Source organism: Notamacropus eugenii, chromosome 5 (assembly GCF_028372415.1).
Source record: "Notamacropus eugenii isolate mMacEug1 chromosome 5, mMacEug1.pri_v2, whole genome shotgun sequence".
NCBI lineage: Eukaryota > Metazoa > Chordata > Mammalia > Diprotodontia > Macropodidae > Notamacropus > Notamacropus eugenii.
The window spans coordinates 142,166,556-142,186,175 of record NC_092876.1 but is presented as its reverse complement, the minus strand read 5'-3'; the positions used below and the strand labels follow the sequence as shown (position 1 = coordinate 142,186,175).

Here is a 19,620-nt window from a genome sequence, read left to right as displayed (position 1 = left end):
GGAGAAAGTCCCATTTCATCCCCAGTATACGGAACAATCAGAGCAAAAGTATGGAGACATAAGAACCGTGCATGTTTAGGGGATAGAAAGTTATCCAATTTGACTGAAATGTAGAGGAGGGACATGAGAGCTATTTCAAGTACTTGAAGCTGTCTTCTGGAAGAGGAATTAAATTTGTTTTTGCTTGGCCTCAGAGAAGCAGAAGTAGGAGCAGTGGATATAAGATTGAGGAGAAAATTTTGGCTTAAGAGAAGGGAAAACTTCTAAAGGTTGCCTTATGAGGAAATGTATTCCCCTTCATTTGAAGTCTTCCAACAAAAGCTAGATGACCTACCTGTTTGGTATGCTGTTGAGGATATTCTTGGTCAGGTATGGGTTGGATTAGATGGTCTATAAAATCCTGCTCACCTCTGATTCTGTGCATGGAAGTGATTAATACAAGATAAGGCAGGAAAAGGAAGCTAAATTATGAAGAGTCTTGAATGCCAGATAGATGTCTGAACTCTCCCTGGGTCTCACTGACAGGTTGGGTCCCCCAGAAGTAACTGTTATTCCTCTCAAGGTTCTAGGGACAATCCCATGAGTGATTATCATTCCAAATGCCAGCTCATAAGCCCCCACTAGTATGCTTCCCCTTACAATCAATTAGTAGGTTCATTTAGTTCTTTAGCAAAGGCATTTATTCAAATAGCATAGCAAAAAACAGTAAGTAGTCACAAAGCATTTTTTTCCAATATAAAGGACATATTCTTCCACAAATACACTCAGAAATCAGGAAGCTGGTAAGAGTGGACATGAACTTAAAAGGTGTGTGTGTTCATCCTTCGTTGCCAAAGAAGACCATGCCATCAGAGAAACGATGACATGACTTGTACTTGTGAGGGAGGGTTGTACAGGTTGCCAGCCTCACTTCTCCTCCACAGCCAACTGAATCCAGTGACTTGATATTCCTCGGGATGACTAGAGATAACCCAGGATGAGACAATTGGGGTTAAGTGACTTGCCCAAGGTCACATAGCTAGTGAGTGTCAAGTGTCTGAGGTGAGATTTGAACTCATGTCCTCCTGACTCCTGCACTGGTGCTCTATCCACTGTACCACCTAGCTGCCCGTTGAATTTAAAATACAGTGGTAATGAAACACAAGTACTAGGGAACCCATATGGCTAGGCAATTCACTATTCCAGAGCTTCTAGGCCTCATTGTCCTTTCTTCAGAGGGTCATCACAAAGTTAACTTCTGGGCCTGCTCTTGAGGGTGTATTCTTTTTCTTCTTTTAGTCACTACTGTCTTCAGCTGGAAGAGTATCAGCATGCTCCTTTCAGCTGGAGTACTTTAGAACTCTTTTTAACTCTTGTGATCGTTCTGAAACTTGGACTTATTCATTTAGTGTTATCATGAGTCAGGTGGATTTCATAGGTCCAGGAAAAAGTAGGACCTACAGAAAGGAGGGCTGTTGGATTCCTGACTGAGGACAAAAAAACAGAAGCCTCTGTGGGTCCTTGTGAGCCTTCTTCTAATGGCCAAGCCTCTGCAATTCTTTGAAGTTGATTAAACAACCTTTCCAATTGTAAGGATGTAGGAAAACTTGCACACCTCTTTTTTTCTAGATGAAGAAACTGAAGTGGAGAGAAGACTTGCCCAAGGCCACATATATGTAACTCAGGGCCTTTTTTCCTTCATTGTTGAGGGCCAGGGTGGAGTGCTGTTGACAAGATCAGGAAAGATCTTTGGGGAAACTGTTCTTTGAGACTGTGCTCATTATCATGCGGAATGGCTCTCCACGCTCCCCAGACGTTGCTATCTCCGTGAGACAAACATGGGAACTACAGAAAACAAGGGATATGTAAAATAGATGTCCTGTAGGCTAACAGTCTTTAAAGACAATAAGACTGGCCAAATCACTGGGACAGGAGACGAGCAGAATGTCACATAGACTTGCAGTTTCTGTCTATATATACCCTAACCCTCGGATCAATAAATGGAATTGGTCTATCTTTTCCCGCCTCCCGTGTCTCTTTTCTTCACCACTTCACCGAGCTGTGTAGGGACGCGGGCCGTCTGCTACACTTCATCAACTTCCCAACCTGAAAGTAATTATATAACCCACTGCTTTATAATTAATATGATTAAATAATATTTATAACTCTGGGCGTACAGGCATTAGGGTCTATCTTATGTGCTTCTCCATAACAATAATAACTGATGTCTCTCTAAGGACACAGCTGACCTGCCAGAGCTTAGGCTAACAAGACATCAGATGTAGGACTGTTTTTATACCACCTGATAAAATACTTAATAGGCTTGAACCTGAGTCCATTAGAACTGCAGGACTGGGAAGTCCTTTGTCTCCTCATACAGTCCTCAATGTGGCCCACCTCTTGCTATCAATGGACTTTCTTCAGTCCATAGCAAACTTTTTATCTGTTCCCAGGGTTAAGTTCCAGTTGTTTCCTCCATTAAGGGCTATGTCTATGTATCAATCTGTGAGGTGTGTCTCTACTTCCTCAACTTGGCCTCAAATTTGCTCAGCCTGACTCCACTTTCTGGATGGGGTGCCTTCTTCACGGAGAGTAACTATGACTTGTGCAATCTTTGGCTCAAAAGGCTAACTATAATACGAGATTCTCTTCCTGTTGGTAGAGACTGTTCAATACCCTGCTTATGGAGGCCTTATAGACCAAGTTGGTGAGAGCTGGAGGCTTTTCTGCTATTCAACTTCAAAAGATACCATGATTCCAATCTTTTTTAACTAGATAACTGCTGATTAGGGGAGGAGGGAAAACACTTCATTCTAACCCTGGCACTGGGGATCTCACAGAGCAGCTGCTCCACAGATTTGATTACCTCCTACTAAGGAACTGCTAGATGATTTATCTAAGGGCCTAAGGGCACCGACTATTTATAATCTTCTTGTTGATTAAGGAAGTTTTAGTTACTTTTGGTACAAGGAAAACTTTTAACAAAACCTTTACATCAGTAAAACGATCCATCTCGCTAACATTCCTTCAGGCTCTATATCTTATGACTTTTTCTTATGATAATTACTGAATCAAACCTCCCAGCACGACTTCTGAATGGAATCGGTTACACAATGGAAATCCTTTGGTTACACAATAGTAACCTTAGGCAGGCAGGTGGGGTTAATGGTCTCATGTAATGGTTCACCAAGTATAGAGTAATTTTAGTAAGAGTCCACATTCTTTCCCCACTTCTCTGGCCAGGAACCCTGAGGTTGCGGGCGCCACCTGTCGGATGCTGGGGATCCTTAACTGAAACTTCTGTATTTGAACAAGAGGCACTGTGTTACTGAGGAAAGGGCACTGCATTTTGAGTCAAGGGTCCTGTTCTATACATAAATCACAAGTGGGAAGGCAGGGGGATTACAAACAGTCGTCCCCAGGGCCCGAGTGGTTCACTAGGACAAACCCACAAATGGAAGACAATCCAACAATTCTGGAGTATCGTGGGAGCAATATTGCTAGAGTCCTTGGGGAGCGGGTCGTTACTTAGTCACAGCAGGAGCAGGTTCCAGTCTTTGGCTTCACTTCAGGTACACAGGCAGAAGGATGCCAGTGATTGTGAGCCCCGCAAGGTGTGATTGATCAGTTCAAGCTGCATTGTGGGTCTGACTCACAAGCTGGAAAAGGCAATTCTGCAAAATCTGATCGATTAGCATATTCATTACACACATAAAATTGATTATAAAAATCAGAATTCCCTCCACAGACCTGTTTTTTACTATTCCACCAATAATTTTGGGCAATTCCTTTTATATCTCTCCGTCTGATCAGCTATAATAAAAGGAATTTGTCGTTTAGTCTAGTTCAGCTCTTTGTGACCCGATATGGGGTTTCTTGGCAAAAATACTGAAACAGCTTGCTATTTCCTTCTCCAGCTCATGTTACAGATAAGGAAACTGAGGCAAGCAGGATTAAGTGACTTGCCCAGGGTCACACAGCTAGTGAGCCTCTGAGACTGGATTCAAGCCCAAATTTTCCTGACTCCAGGGTGGGCCCCTAGCTGCCCAGCTGTAAAGTACTGTATTAAAATCCGGGTTCTGCTCCTGGCTCCCTGCGTACCTTGGGTAACGAGGCACCTGGACCTCAGTTTTCTCACCTGTAAAATGGGACAAGACAACTTTTTTCCACTTCTAAACCTCTGACCCTCAGACCAGAAATAAGCGCTGCGGTCCTCACTCCTCTCTCAGTGCCCGGCGCGGCCTTGAGCGAGTCACTCGAGGGCTCGGTGCCTCAGTTTCCTTCTCTGAAAAGCGGCGGGCTGGGGCAGACCCTCTCTGGGAAGCCTTCCCACGTCAAGCCCGGACGGCAGCTCGAGCACGACGGCGGCCCCTCGGCCTCGGCTCACGACGCTTCCCCTCTCCGTCCCAGCCCGGGCCTCTCCAAGGCTCGCTTTTCCCTCGCGCACCCCGGCGCTCCGCCCCACGCTCGTCCTCCCCCGAACCGCGGCCGGAGGAACTGGGCGGGACGACTTGGGAGGGACTTCCCTCGCTCTTTTACGACAGTACCCTCCTTTACCGTACGGCGCGGCGCGGTTGACGGCGGTGTCGCACGGTGGTCGCGGAGGTCACACAGGAGACGACGGCGGCTGCGGCGGCGGCTCCGGCTCACGGGCGCAGGCTCTCGGTGGCACAATGTGGCGAGTGTGCGCGCGGCGAGCCCGGTGCGCGGCCCAGCGGACGGGGTTTGGGAGCCCGGCCGCAGCCGTGGCCCCGAGGGAGGGCCCTGCGGGGCTGGCCCCTGGCCCGGCCGCCACCCCTAGGCTCTCGCGTTCTTCCCACTGCGGGGCTGGGGCGCTGCAGGGCTGGGGGCCTGGCTCCGGCTCGGCGGCCGTGCCGCGGGCTCGGCTGCTGCAGCTGCAGCTCTTGGGGACCCCGGGCCGGCGCTGGTACAGCCTCCCCCCCCACCAGAAGGTGAGGCCGCCCCCCGGCCCCCAGGCCCTGGTCCTTGACCCGGGGGTCTCGGGCCTTCCAGGCCTGGGCCGGAGACCCCCTCCTCCCGGCGAGTCCTCCCCATCCTGCCCTCTCCCCACCCTCACCCCCACCCCGTCCCGGTGGCTGGGGGCCGGGAGGGGACTGCGTGACAGACTGGAAATGTCACCTGAGAGGTAGCGTTCCTGCTGCCAACTCCACAGGGACGGGCTCATGGCAAGGAGCTGGAGCGTCTCACCGGGCTTCCGAAGGGGGCCCCGGAGCCCGGGAGGGAAGAAGCAGTGCTTGCCCTTTCGAAAGCAGGTGTCCCTTCTCTTTTCTTTCCAGGTTCCTTTGCCTTCTCTTTCCCCCACGATGCAGGCGGGCACCATTGCCCGATGGGAGAAAAAGGAAGGTGAGAAGATCAACGAGGGTGACCTTATAGCCGAAGTAAGTAGTTTGGAGAGGTGGGAAACTGAAAGCATTCGGATCGGGGTGCCTCGGAACTAACTCGGTTGTCTGGGTGGATAGTCTGAAGTATGCCGCAGCTTTGCTGGATGTCTTTCATAAGTCTGTCGGTGCATGAATGACCAAGCTGATTTTTATCTGAGAAGTCTTTAACAGCTTCTTTGATGTCTTTACAAAGGTGAAAGTTTTATTTTCACTTGTGAACTTTTTAATGCCAAATTAAGGTAATAAACGTCAGTCTGGCTGTGAGTATTTGAAAACATCCCATGTCTTCTGTTTGAAGGTTGAAACAGACAAAGCCACAGTTGGATTTGAGAGCCTAGAAGAGTGCTACCTGGCTAAGATAATTGTTCCAGAAGGTACCAGAGATGTTCCAATTGGAGCAGTCATCTGTATCACTGTTGAAAAGTAAATACTCTTGATTTTATCTGCTTGAACATTTCCATGCGCAACAGTTGGATATTGATGTGTTTGAACCTAGAATTGAGGGATGGCTAGAAGTTACCTTTTCCTCCATGACTCACAAGGGTAATGAAAATGTCTATGTGTGTTTTCTTCCCACCTTAGAGCAGAGGATGTGGATGCATTTAAAAATTACACCCTGGATTCCGCAGCAGCAGCAGCCCCCCCCACCCCACAGACTTCCACACCTCCTCCCCCTGCTTCTGTGCCTTCAACACCTTCTGTTCAGGCTCCAGGAAGCTCGTATCCTCCTCATATGCAGGTAAAGTTTAACTATTGAACTTTCCCAAGAATTTGCCTTTTCAATTGATTATTAATTCCTTTACATTTGTGTGTGTATTACTAATCTTGAGGAAGCTTAAAAACTGAAGTGGTTTATAGTTAGGTCTTTCTGCAAAGATAAAACAGTTTCCATATAGGAGTAAATAACAAGCATGAAAACTCAAGCTGTACCCATACCTGGAGGGTTCCTTTCAACCTGATCTCTGCCTTTTAAAGTACTACCTCTAGGTGACACCTTTTCTGTGAAGCCTTCATTGAGTATGCTCATTCCCTTCTATTTATCTGTTTGTATACATGTTGTTTTTCTGGTGTCTGTTCACAGTCCCTTACACTTAGTGAAAACTGAGTGAAGTTTATTCCCACATGTGACCTTGGACAGCTCCTTGGACCTTGCTGAGCCTGAGTGTTTCCATTTGTAGATCTAGTAGTTTAACGCTGCCTTCTTCCCGTGTCAGGGACGTTGCAAGTGTAGTAAATTATAAACCCATAATCAATATTTTGTAGTTTTTTTTCCTAAACATGTTATAATTGAAATCCAGAGACATGTTTGTCAAGTGCCTTTCCTTTTCTTTGTTTGTGATTAATTATGTCCTCTAAATTTAAATGGGATGGTTCTAGTCTTTCAGTAACACTGATGGTTTAAAGTTAGGAAACTGACAGCAACTAATGTGTATAAATTTAAATGTGTAAATAAACATTTGTTTAGAAACATAAGACATTAAGGCCCTCTTACTATAAAGATTTTATGACTTTTAAACATTGAGTTAGGTCAGAGTTGCTTGAAATAAATCTAGTATCTATTCATGATAGATGTATCTCTCATGATAGAGATAAAAGATGGAAAGTATTCAGCAGTATCTTCCTCCTGAAAGTTGGTTCAAACCAATATATCATTTATATGGCTCTGTCATTTGCCACTTTGTAGAGATTTCCAAAGAGGAATTATTTCTATTTTTTGGGGGAGGATCATGCTCCTCCTTATCATACTCTGACATCCCCTTGCTATTACCAGTGAGAAACTGGTATATTCAGTTTAAGCTCGTGTTTCTTCACTCTGCATTGTTGTGTTCCCTTGAATAATTATGCCTCTTTTGTTATTTTCTCTTTTATGCTCAGACTCTGCATCTTAAATAATTCACACATTTTAAAAAATTGTTTTGTTAATCTTAGTAATCAGATAATGATGACAAGTTTTAGAAGGAAGATTACTTTTGATCTGAGTCACCTGGTTTGCTGTTTTTGGGAATATATGAATCGTTATTGTTGTGTTTGTCCTTTGCTGCCAAAGAAGACCATGCCATCAGAGAAATGATAACATGACTTGTACTTTGTTTTGAGTGAAGGAGGACTGTGCAAGGTCACCAGCCTCACTTCTGCCCTGGAGCCATCTGGATCCAGTGACCAGATATTCATGAGGATGATTGGAGATGGCCCAGGATGCAGTGGGAGACTTTGGCCCCTTTAGTCCAAGGCCTATTTGGTTCTCACTTAGAGTGAGATAACACCCATTTAGTGAATAGGCCTGTTTAAGCAGTAGTCAGGGGATGGCCCCTTTAATGAGGCAAAGAAAAATAACTACATCAGGCTGGGAGGGAAACAGCAACAGTTACTATTGATAATCACTCTTAAGCCAGGAGGGTCCAGAAAACAGCCCTTAAAAGTGACCATTATGATATGGTGGTTATAGAATTGTTGTGGTTCTTTCATAAGCTTCTAAGTAGTTTTTAGAAAAAAAATGATAGTAAGTGCCTGCTATGGAAAGTTTAAAAATTCCTGTTGAAAATGTTTTGTGGCTTTCTCCCTTAGAGATCTTGGAAAGATAACCCTGAGTAATTGTGTCAGGAATGCTTCCTTTGAGTGAAAAGACAAGGCCAAAAATTTCTTATTTGTCATCTAGAATACAGGAAGACCTCATTTTCACAGACTAGGTTGGGACCATGATCATTCCATGAAAATAGAAATTGAGTTTATCGTAAGAATATATTGTCATAGCCAGAAATGAAACTTTATACTTTAATTTTTGTTATGCAATTAATGCTGATTGTCTAGGGAGTGATTAATTACATTATGAGATACCATAAGAGGGAAATATCAGCAGATTTCTTAGTCATCTACTACTTTGGAGGAAGACAGAAAAGAGTATTCCCGAGTATTCAGATTTCTGTTTCATAGGAAATTGAACTGGTGCAGAGCAAATTTTGCAGGTAAAATACAGTCATAATGTTGGGAAATTACTGAGACACTGAGTTGCTTTCATGACCTGGCCACTAGGAAGATTTAAAGCTGGGTTACTTTTGTCATTTCTATTCCATAAAACTGGTATTTCAGTTAATATGGTGTAAGAGAGTCCCATAGTTATAACTTGACAGAGAGTGCCTATCTGGTTCTTTACTTCTTGAGAGTTTCTGTTATGCCCATTGAACCTGCCTCTTGGTTCAAAGCATTATCGATTCAAGTGTCTTTTGTTTGTTTGTTTTTTTGTTTTATAGGTCCTGCTACCTGCTCTCTCTCCCACCATGACTATGGGCACAGTTCAAAGGTGGGAGAAGAAGGTGGGTGAGAAATTGAATGAAGGAGACTTGCTCGCTGAGATAGAAACAGACAAAGCCACAATAGGTGAGATTTTTTCCTGAGAAAATGACAAAGAAACATAACTGTACAACAGGAGTAGAAGGTGGCTATCGTACCCTGTAAAGATTGTGTGATAGCATGAAGATTTTCTGACTGGTAGGGTTTATCTTGTGAAGACAAGTTTCACTACGAAAGTGACTGCTCACTTTTCGGTGACAAATAGGATTCCCATCCATCCAGTGAAATGTCAGTTTAGAAATTGTATTTGAACTAGAGTTTGTTTCACAAGTAATGATTGTGATACCCTTTAGGTATTTCTGGGAAGAAAAGATAGATTGTAGAGAGGTGTTCCCACAAACAAGGAGAAAAGAAAAGGAAGAAATAAGAAACAGGCTAAATAATCTCTTTTGGAATTCATTTATAGTTTGTTCAGTTTCCTTTTCTGAAGTTGCATTTTTTCTTTTGATCTATCTGGACATTTTATATTGGTAAATATTCTCAAGTTGTCAGCTTTATTGGCATATTGTTGGACAGAATGGTTTCTAATAATTTCCTTATTTGATATGAGTTTTCATTTTTCATACTACAATTTGGTTTTCTTTTAATTAAATATCAAAATATTTTTAAATCCAGCTCCTAGTTTTGTTTATTAATTGAATGGAGGTTCTTTTTTTTTTGCTTCATTTTGTTACTCTTATTTAGATTTTCAAATTTTTATTTTGGTATTTGGATTTTTTTCTTTTAGTTTATTGGGTTTCCAGATTTTTAGTTGCATGCCCAATTCATTGGTCTTTTTTTTTTCTCTTTCTTTTGTTGATGAAAATGCTTAGAGATATAAGTTTTCCCCTAAGGACTGCTTTGGCTCCATCCCCCAAATTTTGGTATGTTGTCTTGTTATTATCTTTAAAATTATCTGTTGTTTCTGTAATTTGTTCTTTGATTCTTTAGAATGGTTTTTTGAGTAGGATTGTCATTGCATTGTGATCGGTAAAGGCTGTGTTCCATTTTTCTGCATTTATTTGTGTGGTTTTTTTTTTTTTTAATGCTCTAATACGTGGTCAATTTTTGTAGTGGTGCTATGCTGTGCTGAGAAGTTTGTGGACTACTTAGTATTTGCCAGAAACCTGTCACCTCTAACTTTTATAAAATTCTTTTCAGAATCTTAATTTCTTTCTTGGGTTTTTGTTTTGTTTTGTTTTTTCTTAGAGTTGTATAGATCTGAAAGGAGTACTTTGAGGTCCCCTCACAACTATAAGGTTTTTAAAGATGTATTTATTTTTAGTTTTTAACATTCATTTCCGCAAGATTTTGAGTTCCAGATTTTCTCCCCATCTCTTCCCTCCCCTCCCCTCCAAGACATCGTGCATTTCCCCAATCTGCCCTCCCTTTTATCACACCTCTCCCTTCTCTCATCCCCTTCCTCTCTATTTTCTTATAGGGCAAGATAGATTTCTATACCCCATTGCCTGTATGTCTTATTTTCCATTTGCATGTAAAAACAATTTTTAACATTCATTTTTAAAACTTTGAGTTCCAACTTCTCTCCCTTCCTCCCTCCCCACCCTTCTCCATTGAGAAGGCAAGCAATTCGATATAGGTTATACATGTGTAGTCATGCAAAACACTTCTATAACAGTCATGATGCGAAAGACTAACTATGTTTCTCTTCATCCTATCCTGTCCCCGATTTATTCTATTCTCTCTTTTGACCCTGTACTTCCTCAAAATGTTTAATTTTCCTTCCATTTGCCCTCCCTTCTCTCATTCCCCCCACTCCACTTATCACCCTTTCCCCCTACTTTCCTGTAGTGTAAGATAGATTTTCATACCAAATTGAGTGTGCACATTATTCCCTTCTTGAGCCAAATCCGATGAGAGTAAAGTTCACTCTTTCCCTCTCATCTTCTCCTTTCCCTCTATTGAAAAAGCCTTTTCTTTCCTCTTTTATGTGAGAGTTCACCCCATTCTGTTTCTCCCTTTCTCCTCCCAATATATTCCTCAGTCACCCTTTAATTTTATTTTTTTTAGATACCACCCTTCATATTCAACTCACCCTGTGCCCTCTGTCTATATATATATAATCCCTCCAACTACCCTCATACTGAGAAAAGTCTGAAGAGTTAAAAATATTATCTTTCCATGTAGGAATGTAAACAGTTCAACTTTAGTTAAAGTTCCTTCTGATTTCTCTTTGCTGTTTACCTTTTCATGCTTCTCTTGATTCTTGTGTTTGAAAGCCAGAGTTTCCATTCATCTCTGGACTTTTCATTAAGAATGCTTGAAAGTCCTCTATTTCATTGAATGACCATTTTTTCCCTTGAAGTATTATACTCAGTTTTGCTGGGTAGGTGATTCTTGGCTTTAATACTAGCTCCTTTGACCTCTGGAATATCATATTCCAAGCCCTTTGATCCCTTAATGTAGAAGCTGCTAGATCTTGTGTTTCCACAATACTCAAATTGTTTCTTTCTGGATGCTTGCAATATTTTTGCCTTAACCTGGGAGCTCTGGAATTTGGCTACAATATTCTTGGGAGTTTTCCTTTTGGGATTTCTTTCAGGAGGCAATCAGTAGATCTTTCAATATCTATTTTACCCTCTGGTTCTAGAATATCAGGGCAATTTTCCTTGATAATTTTTTGAAAGATGATGTCTAGGCTCATTTTTGATCATGGCTTTCAGGTAGTCCGATAATTTTTAAATTATCCCTGCTGGATCTTTTTTCCAGGTCAGTTGTTTTTGCAGTGAGATATATCACATTGTCTGCTATTTTTTTTATGCCTTTGGTTTTGTTTTATAATTTCTTGACTTTTCATAAAATCATTAGCTTCCATCTGTTCTATTCTAATCTTTAATTATTTTCCTCAGTGAACTTTTGGACCTTCTTTTCCATTTGGCCAATTCTGCTTTTTGAGGCATTCTTCTCTTCATTGACTTTTTGGACCTCTTTTACCATTTGAGTTAGTCTATTTTTTAAGGTATTATTTTTTTCAGTATTTTTTGGGGTCACTTTTAGCAAGCAGTTTTCATTATTTTTTGCATCATTCTCATTTCACTTCCAAATTTTTGCTCTGCTTTTCTTACTTGATTTTCAAAGTTCTTTCTGAGTTCTTCCATGGCCTGAGACCAATTCACATTTTTCTTGGAGGCTTTGAATGGAGGAGCTTTGACTTTGTTGTCTTCTTCTGTTTATATATTTTGGTCTTCCTTGTCACTAAAGTAACATTCTGTAGTCTCATTCTTTTTCCAGTTTTTGCTCATTTCCCCAGCCACTTACTTGACTTTTGAACTCTTTGTCTAGGTAGTTATCTGCTTCTAGTTGGGGTAGAGGGTATACTGTCAGCTGCTTGATTCCCCTCACAATCTGTGGGCCTAGAGCTCTAGAAACAGTTGCTGCCTCTGCCCCTGCTGTGGCTGTAGCAGGTTCTTCCATCTCCCTTTGCCCTCCCTAGGGCTGGGGCTGGACCACAGTACTGTGTCACACAGGTCTGACAGATTTTTCCCACTGACTTTCCAATTTGTCCTCAGTCTTTTGGGATTGTGAAGTTTGGAAACAGCCACAGGTGCCAGAGATTCATTCCCCCCAGCTCCTAGGCTTGCCCATGTCCCGTCTGTGCAGGTGTAGCCTATGCTGGACTGTTCTCTGTGCTCAGTGTGGCACAATAGGTGCTTTCCTTGGACCTTCTAGGCTGTCTTGGGCTAGAGATTTGCTTCACTCCATAATTCTGTGGGTTCTGCAACTCCAGAATTTGTTTAGAGTCATTTTGTTACAGATATTTGGCTGGTCTTTGTGGGGAGAGCTCTTGCAAGTCTCTGCTGGTACTCTGCCATCTTGGCTCTGTCCTCCCACAACTATAGTTTTACTGTCTATTTCTCTCTGTTTAATTTTCCTTTTGAGTATTTAAATGCAATACCATTTGGTGTATATATGTTGAGATTATTAGTTCATTGTCTATAAGCATAATGTAATTTCTTTGTTTTTCTTTTAGTCAGTTATTTTTGCTGATATTTGTCTGAGATCTTGATTGCTGTTCCTGCTTTTTTGTACTTGGTAACACATGATTTTTATTTTAGCCTATTATTTTTACTATATGAATCTTCTTTTAAGTGTGTTTCTTATAAATAACATGTTGAGTTCTGCTTTCTGATCCATTTTGTTATCCTCTTCTGTTTTATGGGTAAGTTCATCCTTAGCATTCTCAGTTTTGATTGTTGATTATTTTCCTCCATCCTGTTGTCTTATACTTCTCTGTGCCCTGCACCCCTCTTTTGAAAAAGGAAAAGGTGGTGAAAGGGGAATGTGCTTATTAGCATTAGTGAGCTATATTTGATTCAATTTCCTTCCACTATTTTGTCCCTTTTCTCTTCTCCTAGATTAGAACCCAATCCCAGGTTCTTACTTTTCCTTTCCTTTTAAGCACCTCTTCACAATCCTGAGGTTATAGTTTGTTTTGCTTATGTCTAAAATCCTTTCCCTAGTCTGCTCTCTCTTAGCTCCTTTCTTTTCCCAATTTTCTCCTGTTTCCCTTTAAAATTGAATGTATTTTCCGATGCCAGACTCTCCATATGTGTTTGCTTGTGTTTTCTACCCCTCCCCCTTTCCTTGACTCAGATCAAAGTGAGTTTCCAATGATACACCAGAACCCACCCCTTACTCCTTGTTTTCTACTTGTGTATTTCTTTTATGTGAAATAGTAAGTTTTTCTTATTTCTTCCAAGCCCTTGTCTAGCGTATTTGAATTCCGCTTTATTTAAGACTATAAAAAAAAAATAACAAAGGCCCTCTGTCTTACTGAGTTAGGGTTCTGAGGGGAAACTTGTTTTTTCTCCCCTTATTAGAAAATATAACCTTTGTTCTTTTATAATCTCTTCTAATTCCGCATTTGTGTTTATCTGTTTTTGACTCCTATGATTGCATTTCAGTTTCTGTTTAGCTCTTTTTATCAGGAGTGCTAAGAATTTTCTATTTCATTAAAGGTTTATTTTTCCCTGTACTATATTTAGTTTTGCTGGGTGAGTTATTCTTGGTTGTAGTGACAAATCTTTTTTATCTTTTAGAATATTGTATACCAAGCTCCTTGCTTTTTTCTAGTGGTATCTGCTAAGAATTGTGTGATACTACTGACTGGTTTCTTGGTACTTGAACTTTTTTTCTGACTGTTCACAATATTTTTTTCTTTGACCTGGAAGTTTTGGATTTTGGCTATGGCATTTCTTGGGAATTTTCATTTGGATTTCTTTTCCCTCCAGGACCTAGTGATGGATGGCTTCTTTTAATTTCACTTGGTTCTCTGGTTCTAATAGACCTGAGCAGTTTTTGTGATTTCTTGAAATATATCAAGGCCCTTTTTTGGCCCTGACTTTCACATAGTCCACTGACTTTTAGATTTTTTTCTTGTTTTCTAGGTCAATTTTTTTTTTTAAGTTAATCTTACATTTTTTTCTGTATGTTGTCTTTTTTTCTTCTAGTTTTTAGACTTCGTTTTAATATTTCCTGCTTATGGAGTCATTAACTTTTCTTTGTCAATACAATTTTCAGGGAGTCTTTTTTTTTTTTTTGTAACCATCTTGCAGCTTTCTCAAGGGCATCCTTCACCATTGCTGCCTATGGACACAGAGCATTGCAAGCTACATGTATATCTTTGGTGGCACTTGGAATCTACCCTGGACTGTCCTTGGCTTTGCAGTCAGGAGGCCCCAGATGACTTTTTGTGCAGTTGTAGGGTGGAAGAAATCACTTAGTCTAGATTCTGTTTTGATTTCTTGGTCATTCAGTGTAGTATGAAGTTTATACAGTTTTACTGGAGTAGATATGTAGAAGCTTACAGCCTGCCTCTGATTTAGGGAGGAAATGAAGTATGCACTTAATCTATAAAGATGGGTATCTGTATTTGATTCAAACCAGTTCCCACATAGAAAAATATAGATCCTTGCATTCATAGAGAGACATGAATTGTCTGAACCAGTTATTTTGGATTCCTCAGTATTGTCTGGTAATCTGTTTTATTTCTCCAAAGTGTGATGTCCAGACTTGTGCTAGTGCCATTGGGCATATTTATTGCAGTTCAAATGTTTATTAAGCATATGTTATAGTTGAGTATGTTTACACGTTGATACTTGTGTCATGGGACAATTTGAGAGTAACTTCCATTTAGAACTGTAATAATCTGTAGTCTTCTCTTAAGCTAAAGTTAAGCACGAGTCCTGTCTTTCCCCTATCTTCACAAAACCATAAACTAAATTGTATTCACCCTATATGATTCCCTGAATGTTTTCCTTTAAGATTAATCTGTCAGAAGTAGTTTCTGATAATATAAAGGGAATTCTTTTCATTTTAGATCTCCATGCCTTGAATTTTATGGAATAGTGGGAACTTTTGTGTCACATAATTTTTCTTCTTTTTATTAAAGGTTTTGAAGTGCAAGAGGAAGGATACCTGGCCAAAATTCTTATCCCTGAAGGCACAAGAGATGTACCTCTAGGAACACCCCTCTGTATTATTGTAGAAAAAGAAGCTGATATTCCTGCATTTGCCGATTATAGGCCAACTGCAGTAGCTGATATAAAACCTCAAGCACCGTCACCCACCCCAGTCCCGGTAGGTATGACTCTGGAATGGAGGGAATGGGAGACAGTAATATTCTTAGTTACCTCAGGGGTATTCACCTAATGGTGAGTAGTTTGACCCTTATAGCTGTGTTTCCTGCTCTCTTGGAACCTGCTGCTGAGACCAAAGCTTACTGAAAAGCCCAAGTATTGGTGTGACATGTTGTTTTCCTGCTTTAGATTAGGATTTCATGCTTTTGAAAGGTAAGATTTCATTTCCCATTTTATTGGAATCATAGAATCAAAGAATTGAAGGGACTTTAGAATCCAGCAGTCTGATTCCTCAGGCAATTGATAAATCACCTCCACAGTATCTCTGAGAAGAGGTACCCAGCTTCTTGTTGAAAACTTCTAGGGATGAAGTACACATTGTGTCATGAAAAAGCCCATTTTGGATAGCTGTTATTACTGGGCTAATTTCTACTTTCTTGTAACCTTCACCTGTTGGTCATAGTTCTTTTCTCTGAAGTCATGTAGACATGTTTTTAAGCCATCCTGTCTGTATTCTTCTTTTACTCTTCTAGTCTTTGCTAAGGCAGAATCAATACTACCAGCTAGGTTTTTGTCCAGTCTCTTTTTGGAACCCAAACATCCAAAACACAAAGACTCTTGATCTGGTTATAGAAGATACACATTTCCCCCATATATTTTGACTAGGTTATATACTATTGGGATTTTTTTTTTGTATTCAGGAGGTTTTAGGCATTCTTTCTTCATTTTTTAACTTATAATAAGAGTCTCTCATCGACGTTTCTGTTTGTACTTATGCCTGGTGCTTATGTATCATAGTTGAGTATGACTAGAAAAATGTTTTTTAAAAAACCCAACCAAAAAACAAAAACGAAATATAAGTATTTGTAATATGCTGGAATCTTTGCCATTAGCATGACCTGATACAGTGTAGATTTCTGTGTTTTTAAAAAAAGGTCATTTCAGAATTTCATAGGATCATAAAATTAGAGGTCATCAAATCTAACCCCTTCATTTTATGGATGAAGAAAGAGAATCAGGTTAAGTGATGTGGCCAGGGTCCTGTAGCTAGTAGTGGAGGCAGGATTTGAACTCAGGTCTTCCTCACTCCCAAGTCCAAGATCCTATCCACAATGTCATGTTGCTTTTCATGCTTGTAATGTATTGTTTCAACCATAATGTGTTCCCATGGAATGGACTCCAATAATAGCATTATAGTGGAAGTATTTATGTACTCTTAATTTCTTTCCCTCTCTTCACCAGAGGCAGGAATGGGGAACCACATGTGACCTTCTAGGTCTTTGGGTGTGGCCTTTTGACTGAGTCCAAGTTTTACGAACAAATCCTTTTATTAAAAGGATATGTTCTGTGAAGTTTGGATTTAGTCAAAGGGTCGTACTTGAGGATCTTGAGGCTACAGGGTCCCCACCCCTGACCCAGGGCATCACCCTTATTTGCTGGTGTTCTGGCCAAAGGGAATGTAAATTTTAATCTCTGAAAATTTTGTTTTTGTTTTTTCTCTTGAAGTTCAGCCTTAACCCCAAATCACTCTGGCTCTCTCTGATTGGGCAACTGTAGGTCCCAGGCCTAGCCCTACTTGGTCATTGTTTGGACCTTGTTTGGCTGAGAATGAAAGTAAATAACAATTGCTTCTGTTTTGACCAGAAACCCTGAGGATCTTCCCCTCCCAGATCTGTTTTTTTTAAAGAGACCATTCTTTGCCTTATCAAGCCTTAATCACTGATTAGGCCCTGCCTCCTCAATCTCAGAGACCTGTTTAAGGACTTCAGCTTGAAAAGGCCAAGGTTCCCCACTGCATCCTGGGCCATCTCCAGTTGTCCTGATCCATATCTGGCCACTGAACCCAGATGGCTCTGGAGGAGAAAGTGAGATTGGTCATTTCAAACAGCCCTCCCTCACTTAAATCCAATTCACTTGCATGTCGTGGCATCACCTTCCTGATATCATGGTTTTCTTCCAGAATGAAGGACAAATAGCAGCTCTAGAATTATTTATGTACTTAAACCTAAAGTAATGTTGATTGTATCACCTAAGATAATTTTAGAAAATAATCTTGTATTTACCAACAAAATTATGTATTAGAGAACACTAGATCTTTAGCTCTTGTACATGAAAAGGTAGAAACTGACATGATGCTTGCCATTTGGTATACTAGGATGTTGCGAAGATTAAGCAGATGTATGATCTCTCATAGAAAAGTGAAAATGATGTAAAAATAGCCACTCCTTTAGAAGAAAATATCAGATCTTGATCTTGGAGACTGACCTTACCAATGGAACACTAACTCTCACTCCTTATCTTTGTAAGATGCCTGCTGTTCCTCCTACTCCCCCACCTACAGCCGCTGCACCTCCAACTGCCCGCCCAGCTACTCCTGTTAGTACAAAAGGAAGGATATTTGTGAGTCCCCTTGCAAAGAAATTGGCAGCAGAGAAAGGGATTGATCTTACACAAGTGAGAGGTAAGTCTATTTTTCTGAAAACTGGCTTTACTAAATGTTTGATTTTATTTTTTTCTCTTGTTTTTACGTAGGCTTCATTTCCAATATTACCCTCACTTTCTTATAAGGGACAACTTTTCCTCATAACAAAGAATAAAAAAGAAGAAAAAGCAATTCTGCATAATTAACCATCACATCAGTAAAGGTCAACAGTATATTCTGCATTCCACTTCAGTAGTTTTTCATGCTTGCTCTTTTTCCTCTACTTTCTGTCCCCTCACAAAAGAGAGAGTCAAATTCTCATTTGGCTCTTTTGGGTCTTCTTGGTCCGTTAATATGAGGTAGTATTCAGTTTTGATGCTTTTTTGCTATTTCCTTTACATTGCTGTATTCATCTTGTATATTGCTCTCTTGTCTCTCCTTATCTCACTTTACCTTAGTTCATATTTTCAATATTCTTCAGTCATCACTTCTTATTCCGCAATGTTATTCAAACACATTGATGTACTAGTGTGTTTAGCCATTCACCAATCAATGAGCAGCACCTTTGTTCCAGTTTTTTGCTACCACAAAAAAGTACTGCTGTAAATATTGCATATGAAGTCTTTCTATCTTTGAGATATATGCAAAACAGTGAGAACTTTGGATCAGAGGATATGTACTTTTAAACTTTCTTAGTATACTTTGAAGTTCTTTTCCAAAATTGTTTATCTCCTTTAACCACTTATCCAGTAGAGAATGACTCTGAAAGAAGGTTTTAAAGGGACATTTTGTGATCATTTTTCTCCTTTGGGCATAGCAAGGCTTAGTGTGTCCAGAGCTTGGGGAGAATCAAACCTTTTTCTGCTTTTGCATTAATAATATTGGGTGGTGATTACTATGTGCCAGGCACTATACTAAGCACTTTAAAATGATCTCATTTGATTCTTACAGCAACCCTGGGAGGTGGGTGCTGCTTATTAGTATCCTCACTTTATAGATGTGAAAACTGAGGTAGGCAGAAGTTAAGTGATTTGCTCAGGGTCACACATCTAGTAAGTGTGCGGTACTGGATTTGAACTCATGTCATTTTGATTCCAGGCCCAATGCTTTACCCACTATGCAACCTAGCTGACACTGTATAGTACAAGGAAGCTGGGCTCTTTATGCAAAATTCCGCACAGTTTACTTCCACACATTGAAGAATGATAGTTGGACTCATACAGATTCATATTTCAGGAAATTAGAGGACTTTGTCTAGGAGCAAGGAGAAATCTTTGTTAGTATTAAGTTGGTGCAGCAACATTAGACATCCAGTTGTTTTCTTGTGTGTTTCTTCCAGGAACAGGGCCAGATGGCAGAATCACCAAGAAAGACATTGAGTCCTTTGTGCCTTCAAAGGCTGCTCCTGTGAGTTGAACTTGGTTTATTTGCTTGTTGTTTTCTGTGAGGATAATAGTTCTTTTGCAATAGTCTTCACTCCTAATCATTTGGTTTGCCTATTGAATATTACATTCAGTACTTTTATGTGAAATTCATACCAGAAATATAAAGTTTTCTCTGTTTCTGTGTAAATTTAGGGTACTGGTATTAGTGTTCTACCCTTGGTGTACAAAGATGCATTACTGACGATATCAGAAATGTTTTTTGAGATTTTCAAGTATCAGCAATTTAGGATTTGCACCAATACTTCACATAATTTTATCTAATCCCAGTTATTAACAGAATAATTAGTCCTGGTTACTGGCTTAATTCTAGGACTTTATAACAGAGCAAATCTAACTTGCTTATGTTAGCATCCCTGACCTTGCCTTTGTTAGGCCATTTTGGTTAGAGAATCATGCATATAAACCACTTCACATTATTGCAGTTAATAAGATTGATAATATTTTCT

General features: G+C 40.4%; 1 protein-coding gene and 1 long non-coding RNA gene across 3 annotated transcripts in view; one reads left to right on the top strand and one right to left on the bottom strand.

Moving 5' to 3' along the window:
- Window positions 1–657: 657 nt before the first annotated feature.
- LOC140505281 (uncharacterized) lies at window positions 658–4,506 on the bottom strand. Of its 2 annotated transcripts, none has more exons than XR_011967438.1 (2): window positions 4,118–4,478; window positions 658–1,824 (listed from the first exon to the last, which is right to left on the bottom strand). It is a non-coding gene; the product is annotated as an uncharacterized lncRNA (long non-coding RNA). The 2 variants fall into 2 exon arrangements; XR_011967437.1 differs by having other exon boundaries at window positions 1,681–2,085; window positions 4,118–4,506.
- A 31-nt stretch (window positions 4,507–4,537) lies between these two features.
- The window catches only part of DLAT (dihydrolipoamide S-acetyltransferase), a 36,384-nt gene continuing 21,301 nt past the window's right edge, over window positions 4,538–19,620 (top strand). Inside the window, exons 1-8 of the mRNA XM_072611114.1 lie at window positions 4,538–4,931; window positions 5,277–5,378; window positions 5,680–5,804; window positions 5,964–6,120; window positions 8,630–8,756; window positions 15,121–15,308; window positions 17,615–17,768; window positions 19,069–19,136. Of these exons, the coding sequence (XP_072467215.1) occupies window positions 4,653–4,931; window positions 5,277–5,378; window positions 5,680–5,804; window positions 5,964–6,120; window positions 8,630–8,756; window positions 15,121–15,308; window positions 17,615–17,768; window positions 19,069–19,136 (1,200 nt within the window). The 5' untranslated portion in view covers window positions 4,538–4,652. The remainder of the gene's footprint in view (window positions 4,932–5,276; window positions 5,379–5,679; window positions 5,805–5,963; window positions 6,121–8,629; window positions 8,757–15,120; window positions 15,309–17,614; window positions 17,769–19,068; window positions 19,137–19,620) is intronic.